Raw genomic sequence first — 20,735 nt, forward strand, 5'->3', positions numbered from 1 at the left:
ACAAATAAAATAAATAACACCTACATACAGCAACACTGCTTGGTGTTGTGTAGGCGGGATGCGGGTAGCGCTTTACCTAGGCTCCTATGATGTAAGTCATGGGCCCCGCCTGCTAGCCTGCTCCCTAAAATATCACTGGTTTGCTATTATGATTTCATAATAGCAAACCAGTGAGATTTTCTAGAGCAAGTTTCTAGAGACTAAATTATGAAACTTTGCAAATGGTGTTTCTAAAGGAACTTTGTTATTGCCAAATGCCAATGTGTTTGCATTAAGCGTTTGTTTGTGTTTGCAAAAATACAGATTATTATTTACCAATCATCCAGTAGCTTATACATGAAAATATGATTGCAGGCATGGTCCTCATGGGTAGCAGGTCTCCAAGCATCAGGGCAAGGAAATATGCAGAGACTCTGTAATAACCGCTGGTATACTGGTGGCTGTGAGGACAGGAAAGAACATGGCTTACTGGAGAGGTACACACATGATAAGAGAAATTTAAGGACTTGCTAATTAGGAAAATAGCAGACGCGGGTGGCGCTGTGGGTTAAACCACAGAGCCTAGGGCTTGCCGATCAGAAGGTCGGCGGTTCGAATCCCCGCAACGGGGTGAGCTCCTGTTGCTCGGTCCCTGCTCCTGCCAACATAGCAGTTTGAAAGCACACCTAAGTGCAAGTAGATAATTAGATACCGCTCCGGCAGGAAGATAAACAGCGTTTCCGTGTGCTGCTCTGGTTCTCCAGAAGCAGCTTAGTCATGCTGGCCACATGACCCGGAAGCTGCACGCCAGCTCCCTCGGCCAGTAAAGCGAGATGAGTGCCGCAACCCCAGAGTCGGTCACGACTGGACCTAATGGTCAGGGGTCCCTTTACCTTTACCCAGGCTCCTATGATGTAAGTCATGGGCCCCGCCTGCTAGCCTGCTCCCTAAAATATCACTGGTTTGCTATTATGATTTCATAATAGCAAACCAGTGATATTTTCTAGAGCAAGTTTCTAGAGACTAAATTATGAATCTTTGCAAATGGTGTTTCTAAAGGAACTTTGTTATTGCCAAATGCCAATGTGTTTGCATTAAGTTTGTTATAAATAAAAAATCATTTTAAGTTAGAGCTTAATTATTTCGCTATTACTAAACTTCTTAACTGTATTTCAGTTCAACAATTACTTTGATAAAGTACATATTTTGTTATGTGCAAATGGCTTTAGATACCTAGTACGTCCATAAATTACCATATAGCATATATTCAACACAAAAAAACAGTGACAATTTGTTGTTGACATAGGACAGCTGGACATATAAAGGGCCCCATTACCTTCAGTAGCTTAGAGCCTCATCAAACCTAAATCCGGCTCGGAACCCTTTTCCACTACCATCCTTGCATGAGGTCCAGGCAGGATTAGCCCAGTCATTAAGCCATGTCAGAGATGACTACAAGTGCCAGGCAAACCTTTTTCACAAACATTATTTTAAACATTTTTTTCAAATCATTGTAAATCATTTCCCATAATGTTTTGTTATTTTGCACGTCCACCACATGTGGTTCATTTGTGGAAAAACCAGAGGCTTTTTTTACTAGGCATTTTAGGTGCAGAGATTCTGAAGGGACAGCTGTGCGAATACTACTGACCCAGAGATGGAAAGAAGACAAAGTTCCAACCACAGACGAATGGCTGATGAAGATGATGGACTATGGTGAAATGGACCGGGAAAATCAGAAACCAGGAAGAGAAGAACTTTAAGAAGGAATGGGGGAAATTTACAATGTATTTAAGAGAACACTGTAAACAGCTAAAAACTTTGGCAGGATTTGAGTAATGATTGTAATGCACAAAAAACTATGGTAAAAATGGATTTAAAAAATAATAATAGAGAAATTAAGGGAAGCAGTTGAAAATAGATTGATAATTGTCTTCTTCTTCTTTAGTGATCACTCGTAGCCGAGTAAGATTGTCTTCCATAAACACAATTTTAACAATGAGTCCGTAAGTGACAGTAGAGGCCAATTCTGTATCCACACGTCCTTCCACAGTGGGGACATTGGTTTCTGGGCGGGAGTTGATCACGGTGTGGAGTTGCCAAGCGTGCCTTCCTCTTAGCACGTTTCTCCCTTTCGTCCTGAGTTCGAGTGTCTTCAAAGCCCATGACACCTTTAGTAAAGGCTGTTCTCCAACTGGAGCTCTCGCAGGCCAGTGTTTCGCAGTTTTCAGTGTTTAGATTTGCCTTGAGACAGTCTTTAAACCTCTTTTGTTGACCACCAGCATTACACTTTCCATTTTTAAGTTCGGAAGGGAGGGCAGAGGGAAGTTGAAGGATTCAGAGAATCCTAAATGATTATGTTGATGTTTAATGTTTGAATTTAAATTTGTTATGTAAAACTTTATATATATAAAAAAAATTATATATATGTGTGTGTGTGTGTACATACACACATACACACACACAAACACATACTAAAAAACATGTGCCAGGCAGACCAGCGTTGCCAAGCAGTGACTACTTGGCTGTCAGAAACCATGCATGGTTCTCCACGAGGCATTTTTTAATATATATTTTTCCCAATAGGCTTTTTAGCCATATTGCACAATCCTTTTGCAACTAAGTACATATATCTGCAACAGTTGCCCACTCCTCCCCTGTTTGACCTTACCCTGTAGTTCCCTCCTCACAGCACAGACCTGGCCTCTCATCTTTGCAAAGCATTTAGATGGGTTCTGGAATGAGGGGAAAATGGTGGCGGAAAATTAAATAGATTACAGGCTGTGATGGAGTTGTGTGTGTGTTGGCTCTCTTTTGGTTTACTGTCTTTCCAAACTGACACTGCTTATTTCCAGTGCCCTATATTTGTGTGTATTATCCCAAAGTCAACCTCTCCTTCTCCCTCACCAATAAACAAGCAGTATAGATGTGTTATATTCAGCAACCTTTATTCTTTAAGGCGATATATATTTTTCAATGTCAAAACAATAGACAAACATTGCTCATTATGAAACAATAGATACTTCCCCGAGTTTTGAAACACAACAATGTAATGAAAGAATATTTACACCGGCAACACAAATGTGCATGTGGGTTTAACCCTGGAATGAATATGATTTTATTTACATTCCACCAATCGGAAAAAGACTTAATTTTTAATCCACTAAAATACTGAACCCTGGATCGCAATCCAACATTATGAAATGTTGGTTTAAAGACACAGACTATGATCCAACCCTATATGCCTATACCTAAAGGTAGAGGGACCCCTGACCATTAGGTCCAGTCATGGCCGACTCTGGGGTTGTGACGCTCATCTCGCTTTATTGGCTGAGGGAGCTGGTGTACAGCTTCCGGGTCATGTGGCCAGCATGACTAAGCCGCTTCTGGCAAACCAGAGCAGCACACAGAAATGCCGTTTACCTTCCCGCCAGAGTGGTACCTATTTATCTACTTGCACTTTGAAGTGCTTTCGAACTGCTAGGTTGGCAGGAGCAGGGACCGAGCAACGGGAGCTTGCCCCGTCGTGGAGATTCGAACCGCCGACCTTCTGATCAGCAAGCCCTAGACTCTGTGGTTTAACCCACAGCGCCAGTCGCGTCCAATGCCTATACCTAGTCCTGTATAATAACAATTTAGTGGTCTCAGATGAGGGTGTTTAATCCCACCAGCCAGCTCAGTGGAGGTTGGAGGAGCATCATGATGGCAGATGTGTGTCTAGATGTACATCTGAATCTATTTCCCCAGAAGACTCCTTTTATGCACATCTCTCAGTGAACCTGATGTTGTTGTTGTTTAGTCGTTTAGTCCTGTCTGACACCATGGACCAGAGCACGCCAGGCACTCCTGTCTTCCACTGCCTCCCGCAGTTTGGCCAAACATGCTGGTAGCTTCGAGAACACTGTCCAACCACCTCGTCCTCTGTCGTCCCCTTCTCCTTGCGCCCTCCATCTTTCCCAACATCAGGGTCTTTTCCAGGGAGTCTTCTCTTCTCATGAGGTGGCCAAAGTCTTGGGGCCTCAGCTTCAGGATCTGTCCTTCCAGTGAGCACTCAGGGCTGATTTCCTTCAGAATGGATAGGTTTTATCTTCTTTGCCGTCCATGGGACTCTCAAGGGTCTCCTCCAGCACCATAATTCAAAAGCATCCATTCTTAGGCAATCAGCCTTCTTTATGGTCCAGCTCTCACTTCCATACATCACTACTGGAGTGAACCTGATACAGATAGACAAATGGTCTGTTTAGTCCAGGCTTCCTCAACCTTGGCCCTCCAGATGTTTTGGGACTACAATTCCCATCATCCCTGACCACTGGTCCTGCTAGCTAGGGATCATGGGAGTTGTAGGCCAAAAACATCTGGAGGACCGAGGTTGAAGGAGCCTGGTTTAGTCCTTTGAAACCTAACTCCTACCTGAGCTCTTGTAACCAGAGGTTGACTGTAGGGTTTCATATTACACGCTCTCTAAAATCCTTCCTGCCTTCTCTCTTTCTCAGCGATCTTCTATGGCGATATCTGCTAGTGCTGTGGCTTAAAACGGATCCCACATGATTTCTGATCGTCCGCGAATTTACAAGAAAGAAACGCATGAGAAAATGATCGAGGATATTCTTGAGTGCCCCCGAGAACAAGACGGAAAAAATGGAAGGCTCATTTGCAAGAGAAGAAAACCTTTGAGAAACTGAAGATTTCAGCACGGCGCTAGGAACCTCATATGGTTTGGATTTGTGAAAGTTGGCTGTGCAATGGTATCCCATAAAAGTCAGAAATACACTGCATTTAGTTATCAGAGCTAAATATGATCCTCAGTTCGGTTTGTGGATGTGTCTCTCAGGCTTCCTCTAGTCCTCTCTTACTGCATTCCTAATCATCTCACGTGTGTCTCAGCATGCTAGAACAAGCAAAGACTATGTTATAAGTGTTATATATTCCTCAGGGGAACTGCTCAGCTTAAGAATGAGTTCTTTCATCCTTTCTTTTGGTTTAAACCATAACCCATATTAAGGTAAGGTATTATGGGAGGTCCTTATGTAGAATAGCGTGCCAGTTTGTCTTCCTGCGTAATGTTGTGCCCTGGGGCTAGTTTTTCTTGCAAGGATACAACTTAGGCTGTTGTATGCTGTCCTCACTTGGCAGGTAGTAAAATGATTTTCACACTGCACTTCCAACCAAGGAGAGGGCCTTTGATTTGATTTCTACTTCAGGAGTTTTAGCTGAACCTATAAAGACCTGCTTCCCTAAAGAAAGCTCAACAACTTTGGTCTGCCCCCTGCCCCCCACCCCTGATCACTGCCAATTCCCCCCCCCCAGGAGTAGATCGCAGTCTCTTGGGAGTTGGACGTCACTGGACTAGAGGAAACCTCAGGGTCCCTTCCATCTCTATGATTCTCTGAACTAAGCAACTACTTACCTATAATGTCGTCTAGGGTGCACACCCAGCTTGGTAATCTGTTGCTATTATGTACAGTACCTCTTAACCTGAAGCTGTTCTTAACCTGAAGCACCACTTTAGCGAATGGCGCCTCCTCCTGCTGCTGCTGCTGTTGCACCACCAGAGCACGATTTCTGTTCTCATCCTGAAGCAAAGTTCTTAACCCGAGGTACTATTTCTGGGTTAGCAGAGTCTGTAACCTGAAGCATATGTAACCCGAGGTACCACTGTACTAAACAAGGATCCTATAACAATAGGCAAGTAGGATCCTAGAATGCAACAACTGATTGGCTGGCAGGAAAAGACAAAATAGGCTCCAGGAGGAAGTTAATCAGCCTATTAGGCTGGTAGGATCGTAGAATGCAACAACTGATTGGCTGGCAGGAAAAGACAAAACAGGCTCCAGGAGGAAGTTAATCAGCCTATTAGGCTGGTAGGATCGTAGAATGCAACAACTGATTGGCTGGCAGGAAAAGACAAAACAGGCTCCAGGAGGAAGTTAATCAGCCTATTAGGCTGGTAGGATCCTAGAATGCAACAACTGATTGGCTGGCAGGAAAAGACAAAACAGGCTCCAGGAGGAAGTTAATCAGCCTATTAGGCTGGTAGGATCGTAGAATGCAACAACTGATTGGCTGGCAGGAAAAGACAAAACAGGCTCCAGGAGGAAGTTAATCAGCCTATTAGGCTGGTAGGATCGTAGAATGCAACAGCTGATTGGCTGGCAGGGGAAGACCAATCATGCTCCAGGAGGGAAGCAGAATCAGCCAATCAGACGGGACTCATTGTGTAAATAATGTATATAAAAGCCTGAGGTTTGGGGGGCAATTCAATCACTGTTTTACAAGCTGCAATAAAGAGCATGAAATCACTACAGGACTCTGAGTATATCTCAGTTGTTGTTTTTTTATGACAACTGTCTCTCACCTGTGTGTTTTAAATAATAAAACCTAACCTTTGGGTTAAGTAAACTTATATTAACCACATGCATAAAGGGATTATCCACACTTAAATTTTGCCCCACTCTTTCCAGACAGAAATCTGCACCTTAGCACTCCCTGTCCAAGCATTGTTGTTGTTGTTTTGTCCCAAGCTTCCCCCAAAGAAAGCTGCTCTTTAAAGCTGAATTGGAGCAAATGTCAATTTGGGTTTTACGTCTGTTGACATTTGCTCCAAATGAGTTTTAAAGAGTGAATTTTTGAGGGGAAAGCTTAGGAACGGGGAGGGGGGAGGGTGCACGGATATGAAGCTTTTAGACCCTCCAAGCGTCCCTATTTATCAGGGACGATTATGGATTTACAAAAGCCATCCTGGTTTCTGATTTGATCCCAGAATGCCCCGTTTTCCCTTAGGACGTCTCTATTTCCATGGGAGAAATGTTGGAGGGGATGGAGTAGAACGTCTCTGTTTACACTGGAGAAATGTTGAAGGGTATGAGATGGTGTCTGGGAAGAGTCTAGGAAAGGTTAAGTGTGGATAAGCCCTCAGTAAACACACAGGTTAATGATCTCCTGGGCTTATCTCACACAGACACCAATGCCTTTGTCAATAGGCACACGGGAAGCTGGCCTACAGAGAGTCAGATTACTGGCCCGTTTAGGTTGGTGTTGCTCTCACTGACTGGTAGGGCTTTATTGTAAACAAAAAAATGCCCTTTTCCTTTCTGGGGTATCCAAGAGCCCATATAGAGTCCTTACATAGGTTCCCTATTGGTAGGAGAAAATAACAGAGGCCAACCAGAGAATAGGTAAAGGTAAAGAGACCCCTGACCATTAGGTCCAGTTGTGATCAACTCTGGGGTTGCGGCACTCATCTCGCTTTATTGGCCGAGGGAGCCGGCGTACAGCTTCTGGATCAAGTACCAAGGCATTTGAGAACCAAGGTACCACTCTAGAAGAATTCTCTCTCACTGATATATCCTAACTTTTATCCCGTACGGAGAAGGATGCAACCTCCCATCTCTCACCTGGGAGCATCTCCTTCTTTCCTCAGCCGACCTCCTCCCTTCCCTTCCTAGCACTCAGCGTCTTTCACCTACTGCTCAACATCTTCACCTGCCTCCATTCTTGCCAAAATACAGTAAGTGAGAATATGAGAGAGAGAGAGAGAGAATATTAAAGGAAATAATCATAGAATAAAAAGAAAAAGGGATAGCTTCCAGCTATCCACCTGCCAGTTGGACGTACAATAATTTTTGAACGATAAGTTTATTTAGGGAGAATTCAGCACAGCGCTAAGGAGATCATTCTGTCAGCATAAGTACCATCTTTTTTGCTCTATAAGACTCACTTTATCCCTCCTAAAAAGTAAGGGGAAATGTCTGTGCGTCTTATGGAGTGAATGCAGACTGGGCAGCTATCCCAGAAGTCAGAACAGCAAGAGGGATCACTTCTTTCACTGCACAGCGATCCCTCTTGCTGTTCTGGCTTCTGAGATTCAGAATATTTTTTTTCTTGTTTTCCTCCTCTAAAAACTAGGTGCGTCTTGTGGTCTGGTGCATCTTATAGAGCGAAAAATACGGGTATTTCTGCTGGAACAGTCTTCCCTTTGCTCCGTCTGTGTTCTGTTCGGGGCGGGGGTTCCTCCTGACCCTCCAAAGCAGATTGATGGGGTGCATGAGGGGAGCGAGGAAGCCCCATTGCACAAGCAGGAGTCTTCCCACGAGCAGAACAGGGTGCTTGAATCTTGCCCTTCACCTTTTGGGAGGTCACTTCCCACAGCGCTCCTGAGGAAGGCAGCTTACACTTGAAACACACTAGGACTTTCAACTGGGAGTGCTTTCTCAAATAAAAACAAACTTTTTCTGCAGCACCGTTTTAGGTTCACTTCCTTTATTGATTTCCCCTTGCCCTGTGTTTTCTTCAGATTTAACCGCTGCTGCCCTTTTTACCCAGGTTGAATTTAGACATATATTTAAAAAACGCTGTGAAAAACCCACACATTTTGAAAAAATATACAGATTTTGCCATAGCTCACGATCGCCGTCTTTGCATAATGCACTTTACAACACACTTAAAACGTTTTCATTGCAGCTGAGTCCCCAGACTCAGTTTACAAAGTGCTCCCCCTTCCCCAAAGAAAACTAATTACAGATCTAAACAAATTTCCTGAGAAATATACAAGGGTAATCTCAACGTCAAAGTGAATGACAGAATTCTATATAAAAAATGAATCAGTTAAAACAAATTGCTTCCTTTACAAAAAAGATTAAATATCAGCAATGTAAAAAAATGTGGTTAGTGCAGTATGGTCCTCCCAGTTAATTGAAACCATGACTTTTTCCGGTTGGACCCAGGAAGACTTAAATGTCCGTCTTGCAGGTCATCTTTTCTGCATTAGGTGAACTTCTTCATGAACCGCAGTTTGGCATATGCTATCAGGAGGAAGATGATTGTCATACAGCTAAGAGCCACAATGTTCTCCCACATTGCCCAGTTGGTAGCCTCTATTCCCTGTCCGCAGAGGTATTGTTCGCCATAGCACCTGTCAAAAACATTCAGATAGTACAAACATTCAGAATGTTATTCATTAACTGAAGCAATGCTGCAGCACTAGAAAGACAACCCTTTCACTATTCCCAAGCACGGAAAACAAATGCTTGCTGATCCAAGGCTACCAAGGTTGGCCATTGTGAATACACACAATTTCCCCCAAAGGCCAACTCTTGCTGCATTCTTCATTTCATTTTTTACTGGGTATTTTCCTACCCCTTTATGCAGCTCTGACAATGCCCTCTGCAAATAATTTGTGGGAAATGAGCACCGGGAGAAGAGTTAGACCCTTTTTCATTGAATTCATAGAAACATAGTGTTATGAGTTCTGTATGGTTATGTATTAAGATTAACTGCTTCTGGAGAACCAGAGCAGCGCACAGAAATGCCATTTACCTTCCTGCCAGAGCAATACCTATTTATCTACTTGCACTCTGACGTGCTTTCGAACTGCTAGGTTGGCAGGAGCTGGGACCGAACAATGGGAGCTCACTCCGTCGCGGGGATTCGAACTGCCGACCTTCTGATCGGCAAGCCCTAGGCTCTGTGGTTTAGACCATAGCGCCACCCGCAGGTTGAATGTTGAGGAGCTTTCTGTAGCCAAAATGTAGTAATCGACACACAAGGATGTGGCTTAGAGGAACTGAGATATTTTTTTACAAGCACACAATGGCTTTAGGAGGGAAATTCTTGAGTGGGGCACAGTCCAGGGGGTAGGTATGGATGGATATTTCCCAGAAACCCAAGGCTTTTGACTCAAACAGATGGCAACCTCCATCTTCCAAGGGGTTTAACTGATCCATTAATCCTATGAGTTTTAAACAATTTAATGTCTTCTCAAAAATAAGTCCAGTTCAACACAATAGATCTTACTCCCTGGCAAGTGATATAGGGCTGCAGCCTTAATCAAGTACTATTTCTTTAAATCAGCAGACAGTCTTTATCAATACTCTTTGTGAGTTTGGTTTCTGGGTTCTTTATATGGGACCTTGATGAGAGGGACTGTTCTTCCATTACTGGAAATAAATGACTAGTTTTCAATAGAATTCTGAAGAACGCACCATGACATGCATATGATATGATTTAGGAAGAGTTTATCTTAGGGAGCGACCTCAAACTGACGAGGATAGTAATTCTTCTGGAAGAGAATGTATGTTCTCCACCCACCTCCAGCTGGGATACTCACATTTCTCTGGTCTGAGGAGAACTTGGGGGACAGCTTTGCAATGGAAAGGATTCTGTGGTGTTTGCACAGAAACGCAGGCCTCTAAACTCGTTGACTTCAAGGGCCTGTGTAGGAAGCCAGAGAGCAAAACAGAGCCACAATAATACCCAAAAGAGAATCTCCAAACCAGCCTGTTGTAACAACTGAATATTTGCTGATTTTAATACAGCCATGGTCAATCTGTGCAACTTTGTCAACAGCAGATATGCCAACACAGAGTTTCATGACTTCACCAGCTTACAAGTATCAATATTTTATTTATTGTTCCTGTTGCACCATTGGAAACAGCTTTAAAAACAGCCGTGTCCTTATTTTGTGAAAAAAACCATGCTTTTAATCAAGGGCCGTAACAATCACGATTCCCTTCTGAAAATCCTGCTTAAGAAGGAGTGGCTTTCTCAACAACTGTTTATATTTAAGTGCACCTGATATTTAACTTGGGCTCATCTGATGCATAGAAGCTGCCCAATGTAGCCATGAATCCCTAGAGTCTATGACATCTCTCCCAGTGTGACGGCCTGGGATTCGGACTCGGAGGCTGAACCTGAGGAATCCCAGCTTGCACAGGATTCCCCGGCTCCAGAACCAGCTGAGCCGGGGCTGGGGCATGAGCCTGAAGGGTCCTCACCTGTGCTGGATCCTCAGGTGCAGGCACCAGCTGAGTCTGCTCTGGCTCCTGAGGTGATGGAGGACCCATTGCCTGCAGGTGCTCCACTCTCAGCCCCGTCAGAGGACGCTGAGGTTGCCTCTGGGTCCGGTAACCCTCCAGCCTCTCCTGAGCTGCAGAGGCTCAGGGCAGAGAGGCGGAGGGAACTAAGTTCCCGCAGGAGGAGTGCTCGCCTCCAGGCCAGGAGAGGCGAGTCACCTGAGGATCGGGGCCGCCCTGCGCCTCGGGGCAGATAAAAGCCAGCCAGCCTCAGTCTCAAGTTGCGGGAGCAACTTCGTTGGTTGTCAGTTCCTGCCTGAACCCTGTCCTGCCATCCTGCCATAGCTCCTGACCTCACCCAACTACCTGCCCTGCATCCAGCTTCAACTTTTATGGACTGCCTCCATACTGCACCTTCGACCTCGGACTGGACTCAGATCTCGCCTCTCGGTTAGCCCACGGGACCAGCACACCCAGCCAGCCTGCCCAAGATGGATCCCAGTCTTTCTTCTTCCCAGAACCCCTTGCTGAAAACTCTCTCTTCCTGTCATACCCCATCACCTTGCCAACACCTGTCTCCCCATCAACCCCTTTTGTCATGTTAACAGAAGACAAGCCAGGCTGGTTTGTATAAGCCAGCCCAAGGATTCCTTGTCTGGCGCAGTCTTGCAGCTTGTACTTCCATCAATATTCCAACCAATCAAAATCTTACCATTTATTAATTTCTAGGGTTTAGAGGGGTCCTCCCCAATCTATGTTAACTGCAGCATACTCACCGTGAGGCCATATCTGGGAATGCTGAAGTATTTCAGCCAGTTCAGCCAACCCATGACGGTGGGAAGGTTCACCAGTAAGCCAGAAAATATCTGGAATGTGGAGAGAGAGAAACGGTACGAATAAATTCACATTTTAAAGAATTAGGCCCCGAAGCAACTACCCATCGTAACACCTCCGCCCATTCAGCAAAAACTCCTTTTATCGCATGAACTGCGGCGGGATTGCGGGAGGTCAGGATTTGGGATTGAACTTTCCAAAATATGGAACTGCAGAAAAGGCAGCCATGGTTGTAGTAGAGCTGATCTAATTGGAGCAAGAGGTCACCAACTCCAGGAACACACTCTAGCGCTGTTCCCGGACTAGGTCTGTGCGTGTTTGTGGTCAGGATATAAGATAAGGCACAGAGGTGTCTTCCCTGTTCTACTGGTACAGTCAAGGCCATCCTTGCCGTCACAAACTGATAAAGGAGAGGGCTCTGAGCACTTGTTTATACAGCTGGGTTTTGGCTCAAGAGCTCAAGTTAAAGTATTTTAGCTAATGAAAAATAGGGATTTTGGTGTAGTTTCAAACTGCCTGCACAGTCAGTTTTGGGTTTGGGAAACCCATTCCTTCAATGTGACACATGCAAGACTCACCAGCATGAAGACAAAGCAGATGGTGATAAGTAAGTTGGCAATAGCTACTACGTCCATCCCTGCGGAGATTGCGAGGGCCATTGAGGTGGATGTGTAGCACAACAGCACAAGAGTCAGCATGAAGAAGAAGAATCGGCCCGCATCAGCCTGGTAGCCTGAAAACAGGAAGAGGATAGGTGCAATGAACAATCAAATCACGAAGTAGAAGACTGGAAAGGACATTTCTAAAAACAAACAAACCCAGAAGCTTTCATTTTGGGAATTATAGGGACAGAACTACCCAAACTGTACAGAAACTTATTAATGTATGCTACTACAGCGGCCAGTGGGATGTGGGTGGTGCTGTGGGTTAAACCACAGAGCCTCGGACTTGCCGATCAGAAGGTTGGTGGTTCGAATCCCGGCGATGGGGTGAGCACCCATTGCTCGGTCCCTGCTCCTGCCAACCTAGCAGTTCAAAAGCACCTCAAAGTGCAAGTAGATAAATAGGTACCACTCCAGCGGGAAGGTAAAAGGTGTTTCCATGCGCTGCTCTGGTTCACCAGAAGTGGCTTAGTCATGCTGGCCACATGACCCGGAAGCTGTACGCCGGCTCCCTCGGGCAATAAAGCGAGATGAGAGCCGCAACCCCAGAGTCGGCCACGACTGGACCTAATGGTCAGGGGTCCCTTTACCTTTTTTACTACAGCGGCAAGAATGTTACTTGCCCAAAAATGGATAGAAGAAGAAGAAGTCCCAGCAAAAGAAGAATGAATACAAAAACTGATGGAACATGGGGAAATGGCGAAAGTTACTGGAAAAATAAGAAATCAAGATAAAAGTTTTTTATAAAAGAATGGAAGTGGTTAACAGCGCAGGCCTGAGGTAAGGCCTCTGAGGCATATGAAGAGTCCCACCAAGGAAGGATGAGGTTGACATGTTTGTTGGCATGACAGCGTACAAAAATACAGATTATTATTTACCAATCATCCAGTAGCTTATACATGAAAATATGATTGCAGGCATGGTCCTCATGGGTAGCAGGTCTCCAAGCATCAGGGCAAGGAAATATGCAGAGACTCTGTAATAACCGCTGGTATACTGGTGGCTGTGAGGACAGGAAAGAACATGGCTTACTGGAGAGGTACACACATGATAAGAGAAATTTAAGGACTTGCTAATTAGGAAAATAGCAGACGCGGGTGGCGCTGTGGGTTAAACCACAGAGCCTAGGGCTTGCCGATCAGAAGGTCGGCGGTTCGAATCCCCGCAACGGGGTGAGCTCCTGTTGCTTGGTCCCTGCTCCTGCCAACCTAGCAGTTTGAAAGTATGAAAGTGCAAGTAGATAATTAGGTACCACTCCGGCAGGAAGGTAAACAGCGTTTCTGTGCACTGCTCTGGTTCGCCAGAAGTGGCTTAGTCATGCTGGCCACATGACCCGGAAGCTTCTATGCCGGCTCCCTCGGCCAATAAAGCAAGATGAGCGCTGCAACCCCAGAGTCGGCCATGACTGGACTTAATGGTCAGGGGTCCCCTTACCTTTACCTAATTAGGAAAATACTTTGGCCACCTCATGAGAAGAGAAGACTCCCTGGAAAAGTCCCTGCTGTTGGGAAAGATTGAGGGCACAAGGAGAAGGGGACGACAGAGGATGAGATGGTTGGACAGTGTTCTCGAAGCTACCGACATGAGTTTGACCAAACTGCGGGAGGCAGTGGAAGACAGGAGTGCCTGGTGTGCTCTCCTCCATGGGGTCACGAAGAGTCGGACACGACTAAACAACAACAACAACATGCTTGGCAGTACAGACTTGTGAGGAACAACTCCCCTGCGACTAAATGACTAAACAACAGCAAAATTAGGAGAAGAGAAAGGAACCATTTCATAGAATCATAGAAGTTGGAATGGAGTTCCAACAGAGTTGGATCATTGAGTCCAACCGAGAGTCATTGAGTCCAACTGCCTGCACTGCGGGAATCTCAACTAAAGCCTCAACTAAAGATGGACGTCCAACATCTACTTAAAAAACCTCCAATGAAGGGAGTCTGTTCCACTGTCGAAATTTTATCAGACTCAGAGTTTCACATCTGCCACTGATGCTCTGTCTTGCTTAATGAAATATGTCTCCTGCTCACTTCTAACAAATAAACGATTCTCTTGTCTTCAGCTGGAGTTGCAATCCCTCTAGCAATATTAATTACAAAATGCTCATGTTTATAAATACACGGATGGGACTCGATCACATCTAAGGTTTCATTCCTGACTTGGAGCTCAAGGAGACATTCTCAGCATTCCCAAGCAATCTCCCTCATTGAAACATCACCACTAGACCTGCTCAGCTTTGGTAAGTTTGCGTTCTGATCCTCTACATAGTTTTCTCAAACTCACGCTAGTGTTGAAATACTGCCCAGAGCTACAGAAATTCCATTTTCATGAGCTAATGGGATTTGCTTCCAAGAAGTCAAGGACCAATTATCACATCAGACTTTACCAGACTCAGCTCGGCTCTTTGATGGATTTCCATGCTTTATCAGTGAAGGGTATTCTACTTGCACTGTTCTCACACTGGTCCACATAGGAACTGACAGTATGTAGTTAACATACTGAGAACTGTTCACTGCTCCCATATGTCCAGCTGCAATACAGTGGTACCTCGGTTGCTGAACGGCTTGGCTCCCGAACAAATCGGTTCCTGAACGCCACAAACCCGAAAGTGAGTGTTCCGGTTTGCGAACATTTTTTTGGAAGCCGAACGTCTGACACGGATTCTGATTGAGTGCAGGAAGCTCCTGCAGCCAATCGGAAGCCACGTCTTGGTTTTCGAACTGTTCTGGGAGTTGAACAACTCCTGGAATGGATTAAGTTTGATAACCAAGGTACCACTGTACAGTGGTACCTCGGGTTACAGACGCTTCAGGTTACAGACTCTGCTAACCCAGAAATAGCATCTCGGGTTAAGAACTTTACTTCAGGATGAGAACAGAAATCGGGTGGTGGCGGCGTGGCAGCAGTGGGAGGCCCCATTAGCTAAAGTGGTACCTCAGGTTAAGAACAGTTTCAGGTTAAGAACGGACCTCCAGAACGAATTAAGTTCTTAACCCGAGATACCACTATACTGTACTCCCAAAAGGTTGGGGTTTTTTACACATACCCTTTTTATATAAAAAAATGGTCATGCCTGCTTTTAAACTTCAACCACACCCATTTTGATATGCAATTCCTGGAGGACTGGCCATGGGTGAGTGCAGCCCTCAGCCCAAATAAGGTTAGCCACCCCGTGCTTTGAAACTTCCTACTAACTCATGGAATCATAGAGTATAGAGTTGGGAGGAAATGAATGAATGAACCTTTATTTGCGTCAGCAATCGGCCATAGCAAAAAATCAAAAATACAATATACAAAGAATAGAAATAAAAAGTCAATTATATAAAATACATTTTAGGGTTTTGAATCGATAGTCAAATAGCGGATCGTACTCTGATCGCCCCAGCTAAAAACCTTGCAGCCTTTGCTGTCACCTGCTCATCTTGATCTGCCAAGAGAAAGGACACCGTGGCAGTGGTTGGGCAACGCGGAATGGATAATAAAAGAGGGGTGATAATCTCATTCCTCAAGTCTTTATAAAGAGGGCAAGCCAGAAGGGAATGCGCCACCGATTCGGGACTGCCATCTCCACAGGGACATAAGCGTTTTTCGTGTGGAATCTGTTGGAGTTGTCCCTCAAGTACAGACGAGAGCAATACAGAGTGGCTGGGGAAGCCCAGCCAGATGAGCGGGTTTAAATAATAAATTATTATTATTATTATTATTATTATTATTATTATTATTATTATTATTATATTATTATTATTATTATATTATTATTATTATTATAATATTATTATTATTATTATTATTATTATTATTATTATTATTACATTCAATCTTGTGAGAGTAAAAGAGAGTTGAAAGGGACCCTGAGGGTTATCTCATTCAAGCCCCTGCAAAGTCAGGCATCTCAACATAAAGCATTAGATGTCAGAGAAAGGGGTGAATCATCAGTTCTGTTGAATAGCACGGTGAATTGTCACTTCCGTTGCTACCCCCAACCGCAGCCTTATTTCCTGTCCTGGTGTTTCCTGAGTCTCAGACGAAATGAGAGTACAGTCATACCTCGTACAGCATGCATCTATCTTTGCTTCTAAACCTCCAAGGAAGGAGAGTTCACAACCTCCCGAGGGAGAGAGACCGTTCCACTATTGAACAACTCTTATTGTCAGGAAGTTCTTCCTGATGTTTAGTTGGGAATCTCCTTTCTTGTAACTTGAAGCCATGGGTTCTGGTCCCACTCTCCAGGGCAGAAGAAAACCAGCTTGTTCCCTCCTCCATGTGACAGCCCTTCAGATACTTGAAGATGTCTATCATATCTCCGCTCAGTCTCCTTCACCCTCATCTTCTCCCCTGCCCTCCAAGGGTGCCATTTCTAGGGGGCTCTGGGTGCTTGAGCACCCACCAAAAATTTGGGGTGGGTGCCCAGCACCCACACCGCATGGCCCCCAACGCAACTTCTGGTGCCTCGTGAAACACCAGAAGTCACATCCGAGGCACACAGCAGAGCGGAAATACAGGGCAAACGACATGCTGTATTGAATGAATACAGAGTGTAGTACAGTGGTACCTCAGGTTAAGTACTTAATCCGTTCCAGAGGTCTGTACTTAACCTGAAACGGTTCTTAACCTGAAGCACCACTTTAGCTAATGGGGCCTCCTGCTGCTGCTGCGCCGCCGGAGCACAATTTCTGTTCTCATCCTGAAGCAAAGTTCTTAACCTGAAGCACTATTTCTGGGTTAGTGGAGTCTTTAACCTGAAGCGTATGTAACCTGAAGCGTATGTAACCCGAGGTACCACTGTACTGTCATACCTTGGGTTACAGCTGCTTCAGGTTGCGTTTTTTTGGGTTATAGACCGCCGAAACCTGGAAGTACCAGAATGGGTTACTTCCGGGTTTTGGGGGCCACGCATGCGCAGACGTGCTAAGTCGTGCTTTGCGCATGCGCAGACGTGCCGAATCACAACCCGCATGTGAACAGATGTGCCGCTGCGGGTTGTGGACGCTGCGGGTTGCGAACGTGCATCCCGCACAGATCACGTTCGCAACGCGAATGTCCACTGTACCCCTAAACATTTTTTTGAAGAAAAAAAGGCACTGGGAAGGAGCACACTCTGAAGGGATACAGCCCACAGATTTACCACCTCATTGCAAACTAGGCCTAGGGCAGGGGTCAGCAACCCAAGGCTCATGGGCCACAAACAGCCCATGGGGGTCGTTTAACCGGCCCATGGACCTACGCCTCCCACTTGGCCAGCTCCCGTGTGTTGTGCTAAACCGGCACGGAGCAGAGTGGGGACCGCCTTCCGCGACGCTATCGGGCTTCCCATTGGCTGCAGGAAGCTCCTGCAGCCAATGGGAAGCTGCACACGCCTCCTCTGTGGTGGAAGGAGTGCTGGAAATAGCGTTTGCGCACTCACACACACACTACTGCCCACAGCGTCGTCTGCGGGACCATGAACTGCCACAAAAACTTTGCCGACCCCTGGCTTAGGGTTTTGCATTATCCTAGACGCTAGAAATAAGAAAAGGAACTTATTTCAAGGAAATGGAATAGCTCAGTTGGTTAGAGCACGGTGCTGATAGTGCCAAAGCTGCAGGTTCAATCCCCGTATGGGACAGCTGGATTCAGGGGGATCAGACTAGAAGATCCCCAGGGTCCCTTGCAACGCTACAATTCTATCAAATCTATGCTTCCAGGTGTCATAGGAAAGCTGCAGAAATAGTGCAGGATAGTAGGCACCCCGGAAATTATCTATTTCAGCTTCTGCCTTCTGTAAGAAGGTACAGGGTTATAAAGACCAGGACTAGCCGCCTGAGAAACAGTTTTTATCCAAATGCGATTTTGGTTTTAAACGCAGTGTAAGGTAAGTCTCTGTGGGAGTATATTGCATTTAATTATGGGGTGTCAGAGTTTTTAGGGGGTTAACCAGGCTGGGATAATTGGGATAGCAGGTTTGTTGGTTTTTGAATGTCTGATGTAGATTTTTTTCAATTTCGTTGTTTTGTATGGGACAATGACAATAAAGATTATCGTATCATATCAACCAGCCCCTCTTTTCCACTAACAAATCCATCTGCCTTTCCCTGCCTCCCCGTTTCCTTAGAGGAGGTTTGATACTTACACAAACAACTTCTTATCCCTGATAAACAGCTCGATTGCCGACACACTGGAGAAGCACTGGTTTGTGGTTACGAAAAACAAAGATCCAACTCTGAAAGAAGCAACCAAAAGTAAGGCAACTGCCTTCATTAACTGCTTCGGAAGCTTTCTTCCGGATCTTTCTTTCAGGATCACTGAACCCTGTCTATGGTAGGAACACATATTGTTTCTTATGCAGGCAAGACACAATGGTTTTCTGCTGTTAAACTGAGATGGCTCTTGACCTTAAAGTAGGGTACGTTAGAGCATCTTTTCAAGAACTGCTCATAGTGTAATATGGCTGTGTTTGTTTCAACTCCAAAAATAAAAAAAGGAAATTACCGTATTTTTCGCTCTATAGGATGCACCGGACCATAGGAGGAGGAGAACAGGAAAAAAAAATTCTCCCCCTCTCTGCTCAGCGCCCCTTCAGCGAAGCAGCAGGAGAAACGGAGCCCCTTCTGTGTCTCCTCCCGCTTCGCTGAAGGGGCGCTGCGCAGAGAGGGAAAACTGTGCAGCGCCTCTCCAGCAAAGCGAAGCCTGGAGAGCAAGAGGGATCGGTGTGCACCGACCCCTCTCACTCTCCAGGCTTCAGGCGGCCATCCGCAAGCCTTTGGAGGCAGCGGGAACTCCTGACGCGCTCCAAAGGCTTGCGGATAGCTGCCTGAAGCCCCCGGAGCACAGCCTTTGAAGCCTCTGCAGAGCAGCAGGGTGCCTTCACCCCACTGCCCTGCGAAGGCTTTGTGCAGCTAACCCCAAGCTAGAACAGCGAGACGGAGCGCTGTGCAGTGCTACGTCTCCCTGTTCTGGCTTTGGGCTTAGCCGCGCAGCCTGCATTCGCTCTATAGGACGTACACACATTCCCCCTTAATTTTTGGAGGGGAAAAAGTGCGTCCTATAGAGTGAAAAATATGGTAATTTTGCAAACCATTAGCCGGGAGGGAGGGAACAACTTCCCTCTCTCCCAGCTAAAGGTTTACAAAATTAATTTTTGCATCTTTGCATTTTACTTCCTTTCCTATTCTTGTTATACCATTACCTAAAATGGCTCAGTTGAGCCAAAGTGATTCTTTATGAACCAATTCTATATGAGCCAATTATACAGGAGCCAATGTGATTAGATGTAAAACTAACAAAAGTTATTTTTTAATAAAATAATGATATCATGGAAAATAAACCTCGAGAAAAGCATCAGGGATTACCGGTTTTGAATGCCGCTTTGATCAAGTTTTACACCAAAGAAAATGGCCCCCACGATCAGTGCCAGGACAACTGTCACAAGGACCTGGAATGTGGGAAAGGAAAAAGAAAGAGATTAATTCTGTACCCGCTCACTGGCACAGCAACAGAATGCAACGGTCAAAGGGTATCTGACCATCCTGAGCAAAACAAACAAGGAAGGCAAAGGTATCCACAGGCTCGGAATTAGTTCAGGGTGCTTTCAGATAGCAGGTTTACAGGGGCGAACAAAGGCGTCGTGACACCGGGGGCGAGGCGTCACTACGTAGGGCCCCTCATACCTACGGGACCACCTCTCCTGATATGCCCCACAGAGGACCTTAAGGTCCCTATATAGCAACACCCTAGTGGTCCCAGGCCCTAAGGAAGTCAGATTAGCCTCAACCAGAGCCAGGGCCTTCTCAACACTGGCTCCAGCCTGGTGGAATGCTCTGTCTCATGAGACCAGGGCCCTTCGGGATCTGATTTCTTTCTGTAGGGCCTGTAAGACAGAGTTGTTCCGCCTGGCCTTTGGCTTGGAATCAGTTAGATTCCCTCCCCCTCTTTCTTTTTCCTTTCTCCTCCTATGAAGAGACTGTATCCTAATGCTTTAATGTTGTATCTTAATCTTTTAAATTGTATTTTAATCAACTTGTTTTTATTATTGGTTGTTAGCCGCCCTGAGCCCGGTCTTGGCTGGGGAGGGCGGGGTATAAATAAAAATGTATTATTATTATTATTATTATGTGCAGCATCGCTACGTTCGGCGCATGCACTGTACGTAGAGGTGCCGCGCATGCGCTGTACATAGCGGTTTGCTGCTGCTGGCGCTCCTGCGCTGTACGGACGGTGCTGGGATCCTCTGTTTGTGGCTGCAGCTGTGAACAGAGCATCCTCTATATGTGGCTGTAGTGGTGAACGTCCGTACGGTGCTCAAGCGGCGCCAGTGGCAAACCGCAATGTACAGTGCATGTGTGGCATTGTTACACACAGTGTATGCATGCATGCATGCGACGTCGCACATGCGCTGTACATAGTAGTTTGCCTCCGGCACCAGGATCCTCTGCTTGCAGCTGCAGCTGCATTTTGATTTGCTCTGAAGGGAGATGAGATGTCGCTATATCAA

The 20,735-nt window shown here is 45.6% G+C and overlaps 1 protein-coding gene across 1 annotated transcript in view; it reads right to left on the reverse strand.

The window, feature by feature from the left end:
* Positions 1-8,205: 8,205 nt before the first annotated feature.
* Positions 8,206-20,735, reverse strand: part of LOC309343078 (broad substrate specificity ATP-binding cassette transporter ABCG2-like) — a 38,070-nt gene continuing 25,540 nt past the window's right edge. Inside the window, exons 10-16 of the mRNA XM_081864295.1 lie at positions 19,594-19,676; positions 18,375-18,464; positions 13,144-13,268; positions 12,182-12,336; positions 11,546-11,635; positions 10,085-10,188; positions 8,206-8,890 (exon numbers count right to left, since the gene is read on the reverse strand). Coding sequence (XP_081720421.1) covers positions 8,743-8,890; positions 10,085-10,188; positions 11,546-11,635; positions 12,182-12,336; positions 13,144-13,268; positions 18,375-18,464; positions 19,594-19,676 — 795 coding nt within the window. The 3' untranslated portion in view covers positions 8,206-8,742. The remainder of the gene's footprint in view (positions 8,891-10,084; positions 10,189-11,545; positions 11,636-12,181; positions 12,337-13,143; positions 13,269-18,374; positions 18,465-19,593; positions 19,677-20,735) is intronic.

Source organism: Podarcis erhardii (assembly GCF_964252035.2).
Source record: "Podarcis erhardii genome assembly, chromosome: 5".
NCBI classification, from domain to species: Eukaryota; Metazoa; Chordata; class Lepidosauria; order Squamata; family Lacertidae; genus Podarcis; species Podarcis erhardii.